This window comes from Bos indicus, chromosome 6 (genome assembly GCF_029378745.1).
Source record: "Bos indicus isolate NIAB-ARS_2022 breed Sahiwal x Tharparkar chromosome 6, NIAB-ARS_B.indTharparkar_mat_pri_1.0, whole genome shotgun sequence".
Lineage (NCBI taxonomy): Eukaryota > Metazoa > Chordata > Mammalia > Artiodactyla > Bovidae > Bos > Bos indicus.
Genome location: NC_091765.1, coordinates 85770256 through 85789795, shown reverse-complemented (window position 1 = coordinate 85789795; position 19540 = coordinate 85770256). Strand labels below are relative to the sequence as shown.

Here is a 19540-nt window from a genome sequence, read left to right as displayed (position 1 = left end):
TCTTAAGTCTGGGGACTTGAACGGTCATGTTCAAAAGGCCAGGTAAGAAAGAAAAGTACTGATACAACAAAGAATTTATTTTTGTGTGGACTTTGTACATGCAGAATGATAAATGAGGATTGTGAACAGAACTGATGTATAAAGAACTTATTTCCAACTTGTAATTTGAATTTATCTTTTACTTTAGCTTGAGTGCTCTAATCAAAATCTTTGCGAAAAATACATATCCACTCAGGTCTCAAATTTTCACACCTGAGTAAATAAATGGAGTAAAAAAATGTAAGATTATTTTCGGCAGTGGAATGCTGTAAGAACCTCAGAGTGAGTCCTTAATCTCTTCTAATTGCTAGAAATTGGATATTATGGGGAAATTACCTCTTTTATTTCAGACATTGAATATTTGGTTCAAACTCATGAATATCATTATAGTAATAGCATGTAATATTTGTTGATCTCTTCTGTGTCACTGTACAGTGTGGTGAGTGCTTCACATTTAATAGATATCTTAATCTTTAATGAACTTTTGAAGAAAAATCTACAATTACAAATGAGAATATTGAAGCTTAGAAATAGTGAACATGTTAAAATCAAATCATGTATCTCTTAGGTTGAGAAAATTTTCAAACAAGTGTTTCTAACACCAAAGCATTTAGAAGGATTTTTCTTTCCTTTAAAACAAATTATCAATTTTTCAGACTCTTTTAAGATGAAACTTTCTTGGGTACTGTTCGTCTTCCTTTCAATGTATTTAGTTTTGAAATCTGCTATTCTATTTCTCTCCTAGTTTAATTTGCCAGATGGAGTTTAATTTGGCCATATTATCATGAGGCAGCTTGCTATTCCTTTAGACATAGGTCTCCAAGTGACTCCATTGCATGGGGCAATCTGCCTGAGGATAGCTTTCTGGTCCTAAGAAAGCTCCACTTTAACTGAAAGTGAGAAAAAGCTCTTGCAGATTTCAGATACATTTGTTTGAAGTTGATCCAGGTAAATTTTATTTTTGTTTATATTAACAACAGGAAAGCTACCACAAAAACTGGGGAAACATTTAGGGAAATAATAATGTAGCTTTTTTAATCCAGTAAAAATGCTAACTATAATCCATAAATATTACCTATTACTAACAACAGTTTTACTCTGTGGCCACTATAAAAGCAAACAGTTTTTTCCTGTGATCTTTAGATATTGCTGCTGCTGCTAAGTCTCTTCAGTCGTGTCCAACTCTCTGTGACCCCAGAGACGGCAGCCCCACAGGCTCCCCCATCCCTGAGATTCTCCAGGCAAGAACACTGGAGTGGGTTGCCATTTCCTTCTCCAATGCATGAAAGTGAAAAGTGAAAGTGAAGTCGCTCAGTCATGTCCGACTCTTAGCGACCCCATGGACTGCAGCCTACCAGGCTCCTCTGTCCATGGGATTTTCCAGGCAAGAGGACTGGAGTGGGTTGCCATTGCCTTCTCCACTTTATATACTAGATTTATATAAATAAACAATGTATTTTTATAGATGAATACTTAGATGAGTAACCTTTAAAAACTAATGCCATCGATAATAACAATAGTCATGAAAATATATTAAGTTCAACAGAAAAAACAGTAGACCTTCTAAAAAAAGTGTGACCATAGTATTCAGATTTTCACATGAACAAGGGACTCACCAAGCATAGGTAATTAATGTAAAATAAAGTGCTATAAATGAGACAAATCTGAGTGTGTATTATCTGCATAGTGATTGATTTCCAGTAGTCATTTTAAAGTAGAAAAAAAATGTACTGGGGTCTTTTCCCTGAAGAGTATTATGTTTTGATTTGGATTTTTATTTCTGTTTTTCTCTTCTTAGTCTTTCCTTTGCTTCCCTCTCTCCTTCCTTCCTTCTTCTAGCTTAAATTTCAATTGACCTTGATTACTTTGAAGTTTTCAAATCACCACTAGTAACATTCCCTTTTCCACAGTTACCCATAAGCCAGATGATAACCATAGGTGTGGTATCCAAGATGGAATTTGTTGCAGGACTTCCACAATTCCCAGGAATAACTTTCACTGTGTTTTGCTCCCACTCAATGTAAGGGAATGAAGGTTATAATCCTTATGGGTATAATAATCTTGAGCCTTATGTCTTTGTATTTCTTCAATCATTTTTGAAATTTGGAACTGAATACTGTTAGTGTTAGATCATGTGTGAGGCACCTGGACACTGAGCATGACTGACACTTATGGAGGAATTTGTAGGTGTCTGGGAATATCTGCATTAAAGCTCAGGTGCCCCAGGCAGCCACTGTCTGAGGAGTAGAGAGAGGAGAGCCTCGTTGATGAGATCTGGTTAAATTGATCCCTTTAAAATCAGATTCTCTTCCTACAGTATCAATATAGCTAACATTTATTAAGCACAAATGCTATTCTTATTCTGAATAATTTACATGCGTTTCTTAACTCAGGGCTTCCTAGATGGCTCAGTGGTAAAGAATCCACCTGCTAATTCAGGAGATACAGATTTAATCCCTGGGTGAGGAAGATCCCCTGGAGGAGGAAACAACAACTCACTCCAGCATTCTTGCCTGGAGAATTCCTTGGGCAGAGGAGCCTGGTGTGCGGCCCCCTGGTGTTCATGGGGTCTCAAAAGAGTTGGACATGGCTTAGTGACTAAACAACAATTGCTTCACTCAGTATTCATAACTACAGAAAATAGGCATTGTCATTTCCCCTTATTTTGTAATGACCCTGAGTTACTTGCCTGAGGTTACAAACAAGGAAGTGGTGAAGTATTTAATGCCAAACCCAGTGCTGGCATTTCTTTATAGAGAGCTTTAAAAGAGGTTTATACAGGGTACAACAAAGGGAAAAAAGAAAGTGCACATAAGTTTAAAATGTCAAATGAATTAACTAAATGCTAATCAAACAGCTCAAATGCAATTGAAGCACTGATGAAAGGCTAAAAACGCTGAAGTTACTGAAGAGGTGATTACTCCTAAATTGTTCCTAAAACATTGTTCCTAAAACAATGTTAGGACTGGTTTGCAGACTTCTGTGGCTGATGGAGCCATCTCCAAATTTGAGCAACAATGAGAAATAAGTCAGCACAATTAAGTCCTAGCATTCAGAGCAACGTTCGGGGAGCACATAGGAAGGGGAAACCATCAAGCCAGGGCATGTTTGGGAAAAAATGTTGCAAGAAAAACTCCTGTACAAAAATGTTGTTTTAGAGATTTTCAATTCAAACTAATAGCATATTTTAAGATACTTTGATTTAGTTTTATTGGGCTTCCCTGGTGGCTCAGTGGTAAAAAATCTGCCTGCCAATGCAGGAGACATGGGTTCAATACTTGGGTCAGGAAGAGCCCCTAGAGGAGGAATGGCAGCCCACTCCAGTATTTCTTGCCTGAGAAGTCCCATGGACAGAGGCGCCCAGTGGGCTCCAGTCTGTGGGGTCACCAAGGAGTCAGATATTACTGAGTGACTAAACAAACAAACAATTTAGTCTTATATAGATGACTAACATTCTCCAGCAAGTGTTATATACACACTCTTATTAAATCATATTCTGAGAACTTTATGTCTGTTTTATTACTACTTAGAGTCCTTTTTTTCAAAATAGAGATTGAACAGGAGCAATTGATTCTGAAGGGGAGCAAAACCTGCCAGCCTCAAAAGTGTCTCTTTGGCTTGAGGATTATCTGGGGCTGAATGTTTTTAATAAGAGACAAAGACTCAGGAAGTGTTTTTTTTTTCTTTAACCTCCTCATTAACAGCTTAAGATAATTTAGATAAGGTACTCAGTCCCAGAAGAGCCCTTCCACCAGAGAGATCTACAGAGAACATGGGCTACTGTGGTAGGGAACTCACCAGGGCCTGGAGACCAAAATTCACTCTGTGTTCCATTGTCGCTATGGCATAGCAAACATTCCTTTACAAAATATTTGATTTTTCATCTCTGTGTGAATTCTCTTCCTCCCCTTTAAAACCCCAAGCCCCTGCCTCCTTCTCTTTCTCTCAGGTGCCATGAAAGTGGAAATGAAAGTTAGTCACTCAGTCTTGTTCGGCTCTTTGTGTCCACATGGACTGTAGCCCACCAGGGTCCTCTGTCCATGGGATTATCCAGGCAAGAGTACTGGAGTGGGTTGCCATTTCCTTCTCCAGGGGATCCTCCTGACCCAGGGACTGAACCTGGGTCTCCTGCATTGCAGGCAAATTCTTTATTGTCTGAGCCATTAGGTGACATGCAAACCTCAATTATCTAGCTTATCCTTGGACCTCCTAGTCTTACGGAGACCCTATGTGTCATTAAATTTGTTTTTTCCCCTGTTCATCTGTCTCATGTTGATTTAATTCTTAGATGAGTCAGAAGAACCTAGAAAAGGTAGGGGAAAGTGTTTTTCCTCCCCTAAAATTCAAAGTACAATAACAGTATTGTAATTGGTACAAAGGTTCTATGACTGATCAAGTTTTCAGTTGTGGTACTTATATTTCACAGGCATATACTTTTAAAATTATTTCCTGAGCTCTTTAGTTACATTTAAGATGCCATTATCAAATATTCACAATTGTGAAATACAGTATTTTTAAATTTTTACTATTATAAAATGTACCTCAACTATTTCATTTAAAAAGTAGAATATAGAAGAAAAAACACTGGATGGAAAATCAAAATACTTATGCATTTACAGCATTATGACTTTCAGATTATTGAAACTTCTCCTGACCTGTTTTCTTACATACAAACTGATGAAGTTGGGCCAACTGGACGTATGCTGTCTCCAGAATGACAATTCCACAGTGCTATTACTGAACCCTTATAATGAACTAATAAACAAACAAATGTGTGATTGTTTTAAGTTACAAAACTTTAATTTTTCATGAAATTATGCACATTTGGCTTGTTATTTTTTCACTGATGGAAATTTAAATCAGCTTATACATGCATATGTCCCCAAACATAATTTATTTTTAATCTCTTCATAATTTTTGAATTTTCAAATTATGAATAATTTAGACATACAGGAAACCATAGAATAAAAAAAGCAGATACCTCTATTGATTATAATGAGATTATTTCAACAGTCAAGAATAATTTAATATCTATACATATATATCAGTTACTAATCAATTTTGTTATCTTTTATTGTCTTTATTAAAATAGATAATTATATTATTGTCCTGAAGAGATCACTTAACAGTAGAAAGCTGATTCCATGAGCTCTTGAATTTTCTTTTTTTTTTAATTCAGGATAATTTAGGGCTGCCTACTTGCATTTGATTCTTGGGTATATTTTGATAAGTGTTTTCATAGTTATTGACAGTAATCTCTAATTAATTATTATACTTACATGGACTTCGATAATTGGACAAATCTCAGTATTTCACATATAAACCTTCAGTTTATATTCTTTACATGCTCAGTGTTTAACATATAAACTTTCAGGTATTCTTTATATGTGCTTGTCTCCTTTCTATAAGATCATGATAGCCACAGATTTCTTTATGAAGATATTTCAAATTCTTTTCACTAGACCTATTTTAATGGACCTCATGATTACTCATACTCTTCTTTTGCTATTTTTCTTCAAAATCTAATTAATTTACACATTTTTGCCACTATAATCAAACTGGGGCTAGCTCTTGAAAGGACACAAATATAATCATTCTAAAAGTATCACTTCTCTATGCTTTCTTTCCCTTTCTCAGCTTTCCTGGTCCTCTTGTTCTTCAGGGGCCTGAAATGACACAATTCAGAGGCAATAGATTATGAAGATAAAATTCAGCAATTAATTTCCATTCTCATTTCCCACCTTCTATTCTTTTAATCACTTTATTTGTTCTTATTTTCTCTTTTTAATGGCAGCCTTTAAATATTTTAACTTTTAAAACAGCACCATTGTATATTAATAGTTGACCTTGTTCGATTTGGTATTCACCAAGAACCTCAACTAATAAATATCATTACATCCATGTCTAGCCAGTAATTCTGTGGCTAGCCCACTGATTTACTGGGCAATCTTATGGCAAATTTATTAGACTGCCAGCATTACTAAACTCTTGCTCTGAGCCAAGCAGTTTGCAAAGCAGCTTTGCAGATATTATTGCTAATGTAGTGTAGCAAATTAGCATCATCTCTAAAGCTGAGAGGATCTTGGTAATTCACCAGGGTCACAAACTTTATTAAAAGACAGTTTCTGAATGTGGGACTGATGAAGTCTAGTGTCCACCTAAGTTAAGCTACTAAACAGCTCTGAGTAAAAAGTGTGGGGTTCCTTAGGGTGCTTGATTGTGTGTAAATACATCATAGGCAAGAAAATTAAAATTTCCCTATAACAAGGAGACAGTGATTAATTTGCTTTATTACAGAAGAAAAAGATCCTCTATCAAATATGTAGTAATTTATCACTCAATTAATCTAACAACTCCTTGAGGTGTTTTAGCAAACCTCCTTTAAGTGAATCTTGTTTTTAATTTTTGCTAAATATGAGCCATGGGGAAATGATAACAATGCCCATCACTGGGCATTGACAAAGTTCCTAAAACTTATTGTAAGAAGTCAGAAACGAGTGAAACAATTATCATGATTATCATCCCAGTTGTACTATTCTGTCAAATATGCTTTGGGTTATGCAATTCAACATTAGTTTCATTTTCCATGAAATGGAGTGAATCACTTCTGCCAAGCAAGCTATGAAAAGGATTGAATCAGACAATGCATGTAAAAATGTCCTATAGTTAAAGACATCCAACTTGAAAGGACTGTAAGTCTTGACAAAGTGGCCATAGCAGTGAGAACTGTTATTTTTTATCTAACTAATTTGGGGAAAGATATACTAATCTGAATATATATTTTATAAATCAGAGTTACTACTGAAGAAAACACAGGTATCAGGCTTATAACCTGTCTGCTTCTCTTTCTTTAAAATAGCACCAGATTTCATTTCTTTTGTTGGAATAATCATATTAATACATTTAAGAACTTGAGTTATATTGTTTTCCTTTTAATCTATAGATCAGTTGAGTTATGAAAGAATGTAGCTGTCACATTAAATATTATTTTATTTGAAAAAAAAATCTACCTAAATACTTTATACATTGAAAGCTTCTTTTCATCTTAAAAGATCTACAGTAAGATGGTTTCCATAATGGATGTCACCATACCTAAGAAGTTTTACCATCACCTGATTTTTAATTTGACTCTGATTGAAATTGTTCTAAGTGGGAACGTGCTAATTTGGCCAACGGATGGTAGCCATTGGTTAAATATTAAGATAATTTTAGAAGAGTTGAATCAAAGAAATCACAATGTGACTGTACTGGCTTCATCAGCGACTCTATTCATCAACTCCAATTCTGACTCTCCTGTGAATTTTGAGGTGATACCTGTTTCCTACAAGAAAAGCAATATAGATTCCTTAATTGAACATATGATAATGTTGTGGATAGATCACAGACCGACTCCTCTCACACTCTGGACTTTCTACAAAGAACTAGGAAAACTCCTAGATACTTTCTTCCGAATTAATATACAAATCTGTGATGGCGTATTAAACAACCCCAAGTTAATGGCAAGACTTTGGAAAAGTCGTTTTGATGTGTTACTGGCCGACCCTGTAACAATCTGCGGAGATCTGGTTGCTCTGAAATTAGGAATTCCATTTATGTACACCCTGAGGTTCTCCCCAGCGTCAACAGTGGAGAGACACTGCGGAAAAATTCCAGCACCTGCGTCCTATGTACCTGCAGCCCTTTCCGAGCTCACCGACCAGATGTCCTTCGGTGAAAGGCTTAAAAACACCATATCTTATCCCCTGCAAGATTATATATTTCAATCCTACTGGGGTGAATGGAATTCATACTACAGCAAAGTCCTAGGTAAGTCTCTAAAATGTTCTGTTACTAATGATTCCAGATATCTTACTTATTCTTATTGTTGATACAGCAAAAGATTTCCATACCACTGCAAATGCCAAGCTGAAGTAAATATGTGTGGGCTAAGTCACTTCAGTCATATCTGACTCTTTGTTGCCCCATGGACTGTAGCCCTCCAGGCTCCTTTGTCCACGGAATTCCCCAGGCAAGAATACTGGAGTGTGTTGCCATTTCATCCTCCAGGGGATGTTTCCCACCCAGGGATCAAACCCTTGTCTCTTATGTCTCCTGCACTGGCAGGCAGGTTCTTTACTACTTATTATATACGTGTACACAATTAAATATTATTTTTGGAAAATTCCTAAACAATGGAATGGTGGTATTAATATGCATGATGTTGTCTCAAACAAATAATCTTGTGCCTGTTTAGGTAATAGCTTTTCAAAGTGCAAATCAACCTTCAAGTATAAATGAAAATATCTTCAAATATAAATGAAAATATAAATACATTCACCAGGATAAATTCAGTTCAGTTCATGTGCTCAGTCATGTCCAATTCTTTGCGACCCAATGGACTGCAGCCCGCCAGGCCTCCCTGTCTATCACCAACTCCCAGAGCTTACTCAAACTCATGTCCATTGAGTCAGTCATGCCATCCAACCATCTCATCCTGTGTCATCCCCTTCTCTTCCTGCCTTCAATCTTTCCCAGCATCAGGGTCTCTTCCAATGAGTCAGTTCTTCGCATCAGGTGGCCAAAGTATTGGAGTTTCAGCTTCAGCACCAGTCCTTCCAATGAACACCCAGGACTGATTTCCATTAGGATTGACTGGTTGGATCTCCTCACAATCCAAGGGACTCTCAAGAGTCTTCTCCAACACCACAGTTCAAAAACATAAATTCTTTGGCATTCAGCTTTCTTTAGAGTCCAATTCTCATGTCCATACATGACTACTGGAAAAACCATAGCTTTGACTAGATGGACCTTTGCTGGCAAAGTAATATCTCTGCTTTTAATGGATAAATTATGACACTACTAAAAATACTTTTGAAGTGATACCTGATTTACTTTCCCTTCTTCATTCTCCATTTTTTCTTTGTCTTAGGAAGCTTTAAAAATCCTAGGATTAGACACTGGGAACTTGAATTTATATTCTTCTTTGCCTCTCACTATCTCTCCATCCTGAGGCTTCCCTGGGTGCTTGGGTCAGCATTGCCTCCAGCTTAATTGCTCAGGGATCTTTGGCAAGCCTCAGGGTTTCTCGCCTTACCAATTCTTTATGAAAATCAAACAAAATCAAACAAACTGTATAGGCCAGTTATGGTTTATTGTTTGTATTCTTTTTCTGATCTTCATGAGTCTTCCTCTCTTTCTTTTTCTATTTTATTCTTTCCTGAATGCTTTTTTTCTCTAGATCTATTACTAGTAGCAGGGATAGTAATTAACAGCGATTAAGTGATGTTACCAATGGTACTTTCTTACAAAGGTAATATGCAAGATACTATTCTTTTACTCTAAAAAGATTGAGGGCATGAGGAGAAGGGGGCAACAGAGGATGAGGTGGTTGGATGGCATCATTGACCCAATGGACATGAGTGTGAGCAAGCAAGGAGATAGTGAAGGATAGGGAGGCCAGGCATGCTGCAGTCCATGGGGTCGCAAACAGTCAGATATGACTGAACAACTGAACAATAGCAGCAATGCTATGTCAATTACGAAGGATTATATTGATGTTGAATATTATTTATAACAAACTACACAGAACTGTGCAATGACAATGCCCTGATTATACTATTATGGGACTATGTAAATAGCACATAGTCAATAAATATTTGTAGAAAATTAATGCCTCTGCGATATACAAAATCTCCCTTCTCAAATGGTATTGTGACAGATTATATAACATGTGTAAAGCCTTTGTGATACAAATTGTTCCCAACTTCTCATTTTCACAGGACAATAATCTAGCTGCAGAAGTATTTAAGAAATTGAATATTTTATTTCCTTAAATCCTTTATGCTCCTCATGTTACTCAATGTAGTTGGACAACAATAACTGCCTTGAATATTTTCAAGAAGAACTGGTAAAATCCAGTTGTCCTCTGTTTGCAATTACATTCATCGAGTATTAGAGACACCTGTGAACTGTAACCCAATCCTGAAACAGATCAGTTTATATATTTGATATTATTTTCTTTGAACACAAGAGGTTTCATAACATCATGTGCTGCCAAGTGTCCATTTCAATGGCTGTTCTTCAGTTCTGTGAGAAAGGCTAGAAAAATAAAATGTAAAAAACAAACAAGCAATAACAAAACCCTTCAAATATCTATTTTGAAAGAGAGAGAAATAAGTAAATAGGCTTCCCAGGTGGCTCAGATGGTAAAGAATCCGCCTGCAATGCATGAGACCTGGGTCTGATCCCTGGGTCAGGAAGATCCCCCCAGAGAAAGGAATTGGCTACCCACTCCAATATTCTTGCCTGCAGAATCCCATGGACAGAGGAGCCTGGTGGGCTATAGTCCTCGGTGTTGCAGAGTCAGACACTACTGAGCGACTACTGCTCACTGAGCAAGGAAATATCTAATTGCATTGGTTCAAAACTCTGCTTTACTTGTCAGTGAGGATATCTTTTATGAATGAGGTAAACTAAAATGATCATCAATTCAATTTTAAATATGCTTCTAACTCCAAATGGGACAGGCCTATCTGGGAATATAGGCCGATCATTTTTCATATTCAAGAGTGAATCTATTAATAAATCTTGTCCTGGCCAATTGTTCTGCAAGATATCTTCAAACTACACTGAGCCTGATTTCTCTTCCAACCTCAGAGAGATTTGCTGTACATGCAACCCATAGGTAGTTCTCGAGTGGGCAGGACTAGGTACTCAGTTCAGTTCAGTTGCTCAGTCGTGTCCGACTCTGGGACCACATGAATCGCAGCACATCGGGCCTCCCTGTCCATCACCAACACCCGGAGTTCACTCAAACTCATGTTCATCGAGTCGGTGATGCCATCCAGCCATCTCATCCTCTGTCGTCCCCTTCTCCTCCTGCCCCCGATCCCTCCCAGCATGAGTCTTTTCCAATGAGTCAACTCTTCTCATGACGTGGCCACAGAATTGGAGTTTCAGCTTTAGCATTATTCCTTCCAAAGAACACCCAGGACTGATATCCTTCAGAATGGACTGGTTGGATCTCCTTGCAGTCCAAGGGACTCTCAAGAGTCTTCTCCAACACCACAGTTCAAAAGCATCAATTCTTCTGCCCTCAGCTTTCTTCACAGTCCAACTCTCACATCCATACATGACTACTGGAAGAACCATAGCCTTAACTAGACGGACCTTTGTTGACAAAGTAATGTCTCTGCTTTTCAACATGCTATCTAGGTTGGTCATAACTTTCCTTCCAAGGAGTAAGTGTCTTAATTTCATGGCTGCAGTCACCGTCTGCAGTGATTTTGGAGCCCCCCAAAATAAAGTCTGACATTGTTTCCAGTGTTTCCCCATCTATTTCCCATGTAGTGATGGGACCAGATGCCATGATCTTAGTTTCTGAATGTTGAGCTTTAAGTCAACTTTTTCACTCTCTTTTTTCACTTTCATCAAGAGGCTTTTTAGTTCCTCTTCACTTTCTGCCATAAGGGTGGTGTCATCTGCATATCTGAGGCTATTGATATTTCTCCCGGCAATCTTGATTCCAGCTTGTGCTTCTTCCAGCCCAGTGTTTTTCACGATGTACTCTTCATATAAGTTAAATAAGCAGGGTGACAATATACAGCCTTGACATACTCCTTTTCCTATTTGGAACCAGTCTGTTGTTCCATGTCCAGTTCTAACCCTTGCTTACGAGCCATTGCTATAGCCACAGGAAGGCCGAGGACTTGAATGTTGTAATGAAAATAGTTAAATTGATAAGGAAACTGAATGGTTTCATTTTGCCTGTGTCTTTTGGTTTCCTGGTCTGTCTCTATTTTTCCCAGCATTCTGCAGACAGAATAGAGGAAAGACCAGTACTAATCTATGTACCATTCAGCCAGTATAGCCTGTGTTGACAAAAAGAAAAATAAATGCCCAATGTGAGAGCTGCAAGTTAAGTTTCATTGGGGGCAATATGAGGACTGCAGCCTAGGAGACAGCCCCTCAGGTAGCTCTGAACAACTTTTCCAAAGAGGTAAGGGAGGAAGGTCCGGAGAAGGTGATGGCACCCCACTCCGGTACTCTTGCCTGGAAAATCCCATGGATGGAGGAGCCTGGTGGGCTACAGTCCATGGGGTCGCTAAGAGTTGGACACGACTGAGAGACTTCACTTTCACTTTTCACTTTCATGCATTGGAGAAGGAAATGACAACCCACTCCAGTGTTCTTGCCTGGAGAATCCCAGGGACGGGGGAGCCTGGTGGCTGCCGTCTATGGGGTCGCACAGAGTCAGACATGACTGAAGCGACTTAGCAGCAGCAGCAGCAAGGGAGGAAGTATACATGTGATTTTGGTAAAGGGGGAGGAAGTGCAATCAAGCACATATTTTCTGTGAAAGTTTCTGCTGGTCTCATGAAGATTCTGCTAGTCATGAGAAGCAATTGTTACCACAAAGAAGGATTTTAGTACTTTTCTAGATATAAGGAGATACAAGAATTGGGCTTATAAAATCAACTCCTGTGCAAATCTAACTATCTGAGGACATGTCCTGCCAGTTTCCTGGAGCACAGAGCACCTCATTTCTATTCTCCACCTTGAACTCCTTCAGTAGGTGTTGGAGATCAGCAGCTTCAGCAGGATATTAATCCTTGTAGAGGTAGATGGCAAGCGTCCATGACAAGTGCCAATTTGTGGCTGACACCTGCTTTTACCTGTAAGGACCATGGAGGTTCCATGTTGGTCCCTCTTTCCCTGCTGCTAAATTTTAGATGTATTCCTTATAGCTAACCCTATCTTTATCCAGACCATTAAATAAAAAATAAACATAAAATAAATGAGCCTCATAACATTTCCCCTCCAGCACACTTACCTGAAACTGTAAATTACTCAGTACATTTTTTGCACTTGATTTCTGGCTGCCTTTTGAGGCCCGGTGTTTTTGTTGTTGTTGTTGTTTGTTTGTTTGTTTTTCTGTATCCTACTCCCATTCTAATCACCATTGCCAACATCTGCTCTTTTCCCTGGAAAATGTGGATCTCTGTTAATCTGCCCTCACATAGGCTTTTAATTCCTTCTCACATATGGCTTTCCTATGGTTAGTGCTGTGAGCTTTTTAAGATTCTGCGTAACCTTTCTTGCAAGTCAAACATAAGTCATAAATTGTACAGCTCATTCCAGTTTCGCAGTATAAACCCATGCAGCCAGAACCCAAACCAAGAAGCAAAACATTATTACACTCGTAATTCCCTAAACTTCCTCATTCCTGACTACACCCTACACCCATCTGAAGATAACAACTTTCTTGACTTCTAACACCACAGGTTAACTCTGACCAATTTTAAACTATATAAATGAACCGCACATTATAGCGCTTTTGTATTTTGCTCCTTTTATTTAACATCATGCTTTTTATATTTGTCCAAGTTGTCACCTGTAGATATGGGGTGTTTGTTCTCATAGCTATACAGAATCTTTGAATTAACGTAAATTTTACTTATCCATTCTACTGCCAGTGGTCATGTTGGCTGTCTTGGTTTTGGCTATGTTTGATAAACACTGCTACGAACATTCTTGTACATGTCTTTTGGTGAATACAAGTATGTTGTACTACAAGGTGTATATATAAGAAAGGAATTGCCAAGGCATAGGGTATGAATCTATTTAGCTTTAGAAAATACTGCTAATTTTCAAGTTCTTATACCAATTGTAATCTCATCAGCCATTTACTAGTATTCCAATTGTTCTCCATCTTCACTTAACTGGGCATTTCTTTTCGTTCTTTTACTTTAATTGTAACCATATGAAGTGCAGTGCTGTCTCATTATTATCTTTTATTAATAAATAATTTTCTTGTATCTGTTTAAAGTACATAAAGCACACAGTGATTTGCATATCAATTGTATATACCTTTGTGACCAACACATCAATCAATCTCTAAGATCCCTTTCTAACATAGCTGCTCTCCAGTCCTTTTCAGATACTTATCAGACTAAATAACTCCTACCACTTAGCTCATTCTTCTTATTCATTTCCACCTGTGGCCCTGTTTCTCCTTCTCCATTTTCAGTCATCCCCATGTAGTGGTTGGAAAGGCTTGTGTCAGTTGACATTAGCACTCACAGTAAATGAGTAAGGGGTCTATGAAACAAAATAATGTTTGATTTCTGGCTCCACGATAAGGACCAAACACTCACAGCAGAGGAACTTGTGATCCCTACTTTCCCAAAATTGCATCACCCCTGTAGAGACCGAAGACCAAGCCTGTATGTGACTCAGGAGATGACAGACCCAGCAGAAGCACCCACTCTCCTGGAGCCTCAGGCAGCAATACCAGTGACACAGTGGTAGCAGGGCACCGAGGACTCCAAAGCAGTGACATGCCAGCACCAGCAAACACCTCTGACAGAGCTAGTGGAGGGTGGAAAGTGCCTACTCTCAAACAGAACTAGAGAGAGCGTGTGCAAGAAAAAAACAAAAACTTGTGCTATCTCGCCACCTACTGGAAAGCAATAGAAGGGCAGCTAATTTCTAACCCATTGAATCTTTCCTGCTCCTGTTTAGTTGCTCAGTTGTTTACTGGTGTCAGACTCTTTGCAACCTCATGGACTACAGCTCCCCAGGCTCCTCTGTCTTTGGGATTCTCCAGGCAAAATACTGGAGTGGGTTGCCTTGCCCTTCTCCAGGGGATCTTCCCAACCCAGGGATCAAACCCAGGTCTCCCACCCTGCAAGAGAATTCTTTGCCAGCTGAGCCACCAGGGAAGCCCAAAGAAGACTGGCGTGGGTAGCCTATCCCTTCTCCAAAGGATCTTCCCCAACCAGAGATCAAATGGGGGTCTCCTGCATTGCTGGTGGATTCTTTACCAGCCGAGAAAAGAAAGAAAACATTACCTAAAGAAGAAAGGCATTCACTACTTCACATGTGCCAGCAGAGGAACAACTCAAGCTTCATGAAGATCTACAGTAACATTGCACCACAAAAAGAATATAAAAATTCTCCAAAAACCAAACAAAATCACAGAATATCATTATCTGACAGAGAATTCAAAATAACTATCATGAAGAAACCCAAAAAGTGACAAGAAAACTCAGGCAATTCATTGAGTTCAGGAACAAGATAAATGAATTAATTAACAGAAAGAATAATTTACCAGGGATATTTAAACTCTAAAAAGAATCAAGCAGAAAATCTAGAGCTGAAGAACTCAACTGGAGGTACAATGCTCCCTGATTCCAAGCTGTATTACAAACCTATAATAATTAAGACAGCATGGAATTGGCTGGAAAACAGACACATAAATCAATGAAACAGAATTGAGAGGCCAGAAATAAACCCACAAATATGTGGAGAATTATTTTATCACAAAGTAACAGGAACATACAATGGAGAAAGGATACTCCATTCAATAAATGGATACCAAAAAATTTTATAATTTAGAATTTTATTTTATTAAAAAATGAAAAATATTTTACACAGAAATTTATACTGCAATCATGAATTACAAGGTTTTATTGAATTATCCATAATGTTTTAGCATTTTTCTTATTGCTAATTCTAAAATTGTCAATATTATATATATGTGTGTTTCTAAGTTGACATTGATGTTGCTGATATTGTTGTTTAAAGCCTGAACTATATCTATCTATATACAGCTAAAACACAAGTAACAATGAACACATCTAATATACTCATCTTTTTTTGATATAAATTTATTTATTTTAATTGGATGCTAATTACTTTACAATATTGTATTGGTTTTGCCATACATCAACATGAATCCACCACAGGTGTACACGTGTTCCCCATCCTGAACCCCCCTCCCACTTCCCTCCCCATACCATCCCCTGGGTCATCCCAGTGCACCAGCCCGGAGCATCCTGTATCATGCATCGAACCTGGACTGGTGATTTGTTTCACATATGATATTATACATGTTTCAATGCCATTCTCCCAAATCATCCCACCCTCACCCTCTCCCACAGAGTCCTATACTCATCTTGATTTTTAAGTGCCATTCTCTAATAAAATGAACCAGCATTCTTTGAAGAAATGGTCAGTTCTAAGGTTGGGACAGTGAAAATAGTAGATGATCCTGAAACATTTTGTGGTTTAAAAAGGAACAAGTAATTGAAAATAATGGGGCCATATCAAAAGGATGTAGAAACCAATGTATGAAAAAGTTTCCAATATCTGTGACAATTTGAACAATAAAATAAATAATGATTATAATTAAATGTATAAAAATACATTTTTGAGTTATAGCAATATAAGTATAAATAAGTGATTGAATAGTAGGAAATTATTTAAATTCTAATTAATAAATATAGAAGGAATCATTGATGTTTTAATTGACTGGGTTTTTAAGATCAATATTTTATATAATCATGATAAAATTATCAAAACTAGAAATTCTTATGAAAAATTATCAATTATCCTGCTGATATCCTTTTTTCTTTTCAGTATACAATCCAAGTTTCCTCCTTGCATGTACTTGTCCAGTCTCCCTACTCTTCAGTTTGTGACAGTTCCCACAGGCTGTCTTTGTTTTTCTAAAGAGCATTGGCTAGTTAATTTTTAGAATACCCCTCAACGTTTTTCCTGGTATTTTCTTGGGATTAGGGAGAGATAATGTATTCGGGGTAAGAATACTATAGAAGTAACCGTGTGTCCTTCACAGTGAGATGCATCAGAGGTACATCATATAGACAGTTTATTACTAGTGACCATATTTTGAGCACTTAGTTCCGAGTGCGTCTGCCAGGATTCTCCCTATTTTCCCCTTTGTGATTAACAAGCATCTTGAAGGGAGATACTGTGAGACTGCAAATCATACTAATCATATGTTGGCACATATTTTTATAATCCTTTACAATAAAATTCCAATGAATAATTCAGAAGGAGTAATGGAAATAGAAAATCACTCTTAGAAAAATATAGTAATAATCCTGAAGGATATACAGAAATCTCTACTTAATTTATAATTGCTTATGTTTAAAATGACTGAAAATTTAAAGTAGTTGAAAGATTTGGATAAAAGAACAGAAATTTAGGGCTTAGTTGTGCAGTCTGGCTGCATGAAAAACGCACAAGCTCTAAAGAGTGAAGAAAGACTTGAAAGAGGAAGTCCTAAGTAGACAAAACCAATAACTAGATTCAAAGGCCTTAGTGTATTCTTCATGCATCTTTAACACTCTATCATTGTTTCCATTTTTTATTCAAAACTTAATTCTACATAACATCTTTTGATTTCTTTTTTGGGTCACTGTTTATTTGTACAGCTGTGCTTAATCTACCCTTCAATCTATTCATTAAGTTAAATCTGATTTATTGAATTCTTTTATATATATATATTTTATTTTATTTTTAACTTTACAATATTGTATTGGTTTTGCCATATATCAACATGAATCCACCACAGGTATACACGTGTTCCCCATCCTGAACCCTCTTCCCTCCTCCCTCCCCGTACCATCCAATTCCAGAAATTCACTTTGTTTCTTTTGCAAATTTTCACAATTATTCTTTTTAGTCTCTTGTTTCTTACCAATATTTTCAGACTTCACTTTCATACCCTTAATTTTATTGTAAAAAATAATTTTATTTTTCATTTCATACAATAATATTTTAAATCGCCGAATTCATATTTCTGGCTTCTGCTGCTTTTGCTGGTTCTCAGTCCTGAAGCCTTGTTTTAACAGGGAGGTGCTTATTTACCTTCAAATTTTATCAGTGGGAGTGTTTGCAGTTAGGTTCAAAGTTTCTTCAAAGAGGCTTATCTAGTTTGAACTGGAAATCCATATGAAGATTGACTGTTAAGAATTCTAAGAGATCTTTTTCATCTACACACCACCAAGTCAAAACTAGCAATTATCATTGCCGTAAACTTCTGTGTAAGTGAATTTGTTTGTAAAAGGGAGGCTATATCTTGAGAATCTAGCATTGCATGAACATACGCAGGGTGTAGGATCTTGGCAAGGCTTCAGACTTTCCTTCTCTCCACTCTTGGCACCTATGGTATGTTCTACAAAGAAACAAGACTGAACATCAGAATTCCTACCTTGACTTTGTTTAGGGATTCTGTCTGCTGACTTTTTTCTTTCTTGAAAATCAGAAATGAATTTTAATGGGGAAATTTTATATTTTATCCAGAATTGTAAATGTTTCAGTTGGATATAAGTGAATATATGCCTATACTTTTAAATTTATGAAAATGAATCATTCTTCAAAATCTGAGCTCTATCTTAGTTTTCTCATATAATAAAATAACTTAGAGATATTTCTCTATTCAGGCAAGAATACTGGAGTGGGTTGCCATGCCTTCCTCCAGGGGATCTTCCCATCCCAGGGATCAAACCCAGGGATCAAGTCCAGGTCTCCTGGGTTGCATGCAGATTTTTTACCAGCTGAGCTACCAGGGAAGCCCAATAACATGTATAATGAGGTCAATTTCTAACCTGTACTATATATCTCTGCTCTCTCTTTGACTTCATTTAAACTTTTTTACAACATATGAACTTCATCACAGTGATTAGATACATTTATCAATCTTTGTTTAATCACTTAGGGGTTATTTATCCTGTATAAAATGACTTTTATCCTCTAAGATTATAACATTATTTGTTTTCTCTTAGTGAATTTATGCTTCTGTCGTAGCTTTCTATTTTCTGATTCTCTTTTGGATTATGCTTTTCACCAGTCATTAGCAGAGTTTATTGGAGAAGGCAATGGCACCCAACTTCAGTACTCTTGCCTGGAAAATCCCATGGATGGAGGAGCCTGGTAGGCTGCAGTCCATGGGATCGCTAAGAGTCAAACATGACTGAGCGACTTCACTTTCACTTTTCACTTTCATGCATTGGAGACGGAAATGGCAACCCACTCCAGTGTTCTTGCCTGGAGAATCCCAGGGACAGCAGGACCTGGTGGGCTGCTGTCTCTGGGGTCGCACAGAGTCGGACACGACTGAAGCGACTTAGCAGCAGTAGCGGCAGCAGCAGAGTTTATGCAAAGCCTAATTATGCAACACAACACAACTCTCAATCCTTGATCCTAGATTATTCTTTGCATCTTTAAGCAAACCTACTCTGTTGTTTTATTTTTTTTCCAAACATAAAAGCTCTCAAGGGACTTGAAATTTCAATGTCTCTTTCAAATTATTGAATATTATTTTGTAACTGAACATTTGGTATAACTATGTCACAATTATTAGAATACAGATACATTAACGTTCTCTTTCACTTATAAGAAATACTTTTCAACCTACTAAGTAGACTCTTAAAGACTTAACTAACTTATAATTTCATCATTATCTTCCTCCACCAAGCAACCTCCTTCACGAGCTTTACCCTTCCTCATTTCATCTATACCTTCTATGATCCATCTCCCTTATATTTGTAGAAGTATAATGGAGACGTATTATCGGGCTAATTTATTTTCTGCAATAATCTATGAGATCATTTTGAATTAGAAATGTATCTTACTTGTTTCTTTATACCCTGTGCATGGTATAGAATCCAGTATAAAATAAGTGCTAAAAGTTGCTTGTTGAAGGCATGAAATA

The 19540-nt window shown here is 37.3% G+C and overlaps 1 protein-coding gene across 2 annotated transcripts in view; it reads left to right on the top strand.

Annotated features, from left to right (window-relative positions):
- LOC109560541 (UDP-glucuronosyltransferase 2A1) overlaps nucleotides 1-19540 on the top strand; it is a 57773-nt gene that overhangs the window by 11381 nt on the left and 26852 nt on the right. The window contains exon 3 of one of the 2 annotated variants that reach the window (XM_070791556.1): nucleotides 7214-7845. The exons of the other annotated variant lie outside the window; for it this stretch is intronic. Coding sequence (XP_070647657.1) covers nucleotides 7214-7845 — 632 coding nt within the window. The remainder of the gene's footprint in view (nucleotides 1-7213; nucleotides 7846-19540) is intronic. 2 annotated transcript variants of the gene reach the window in all.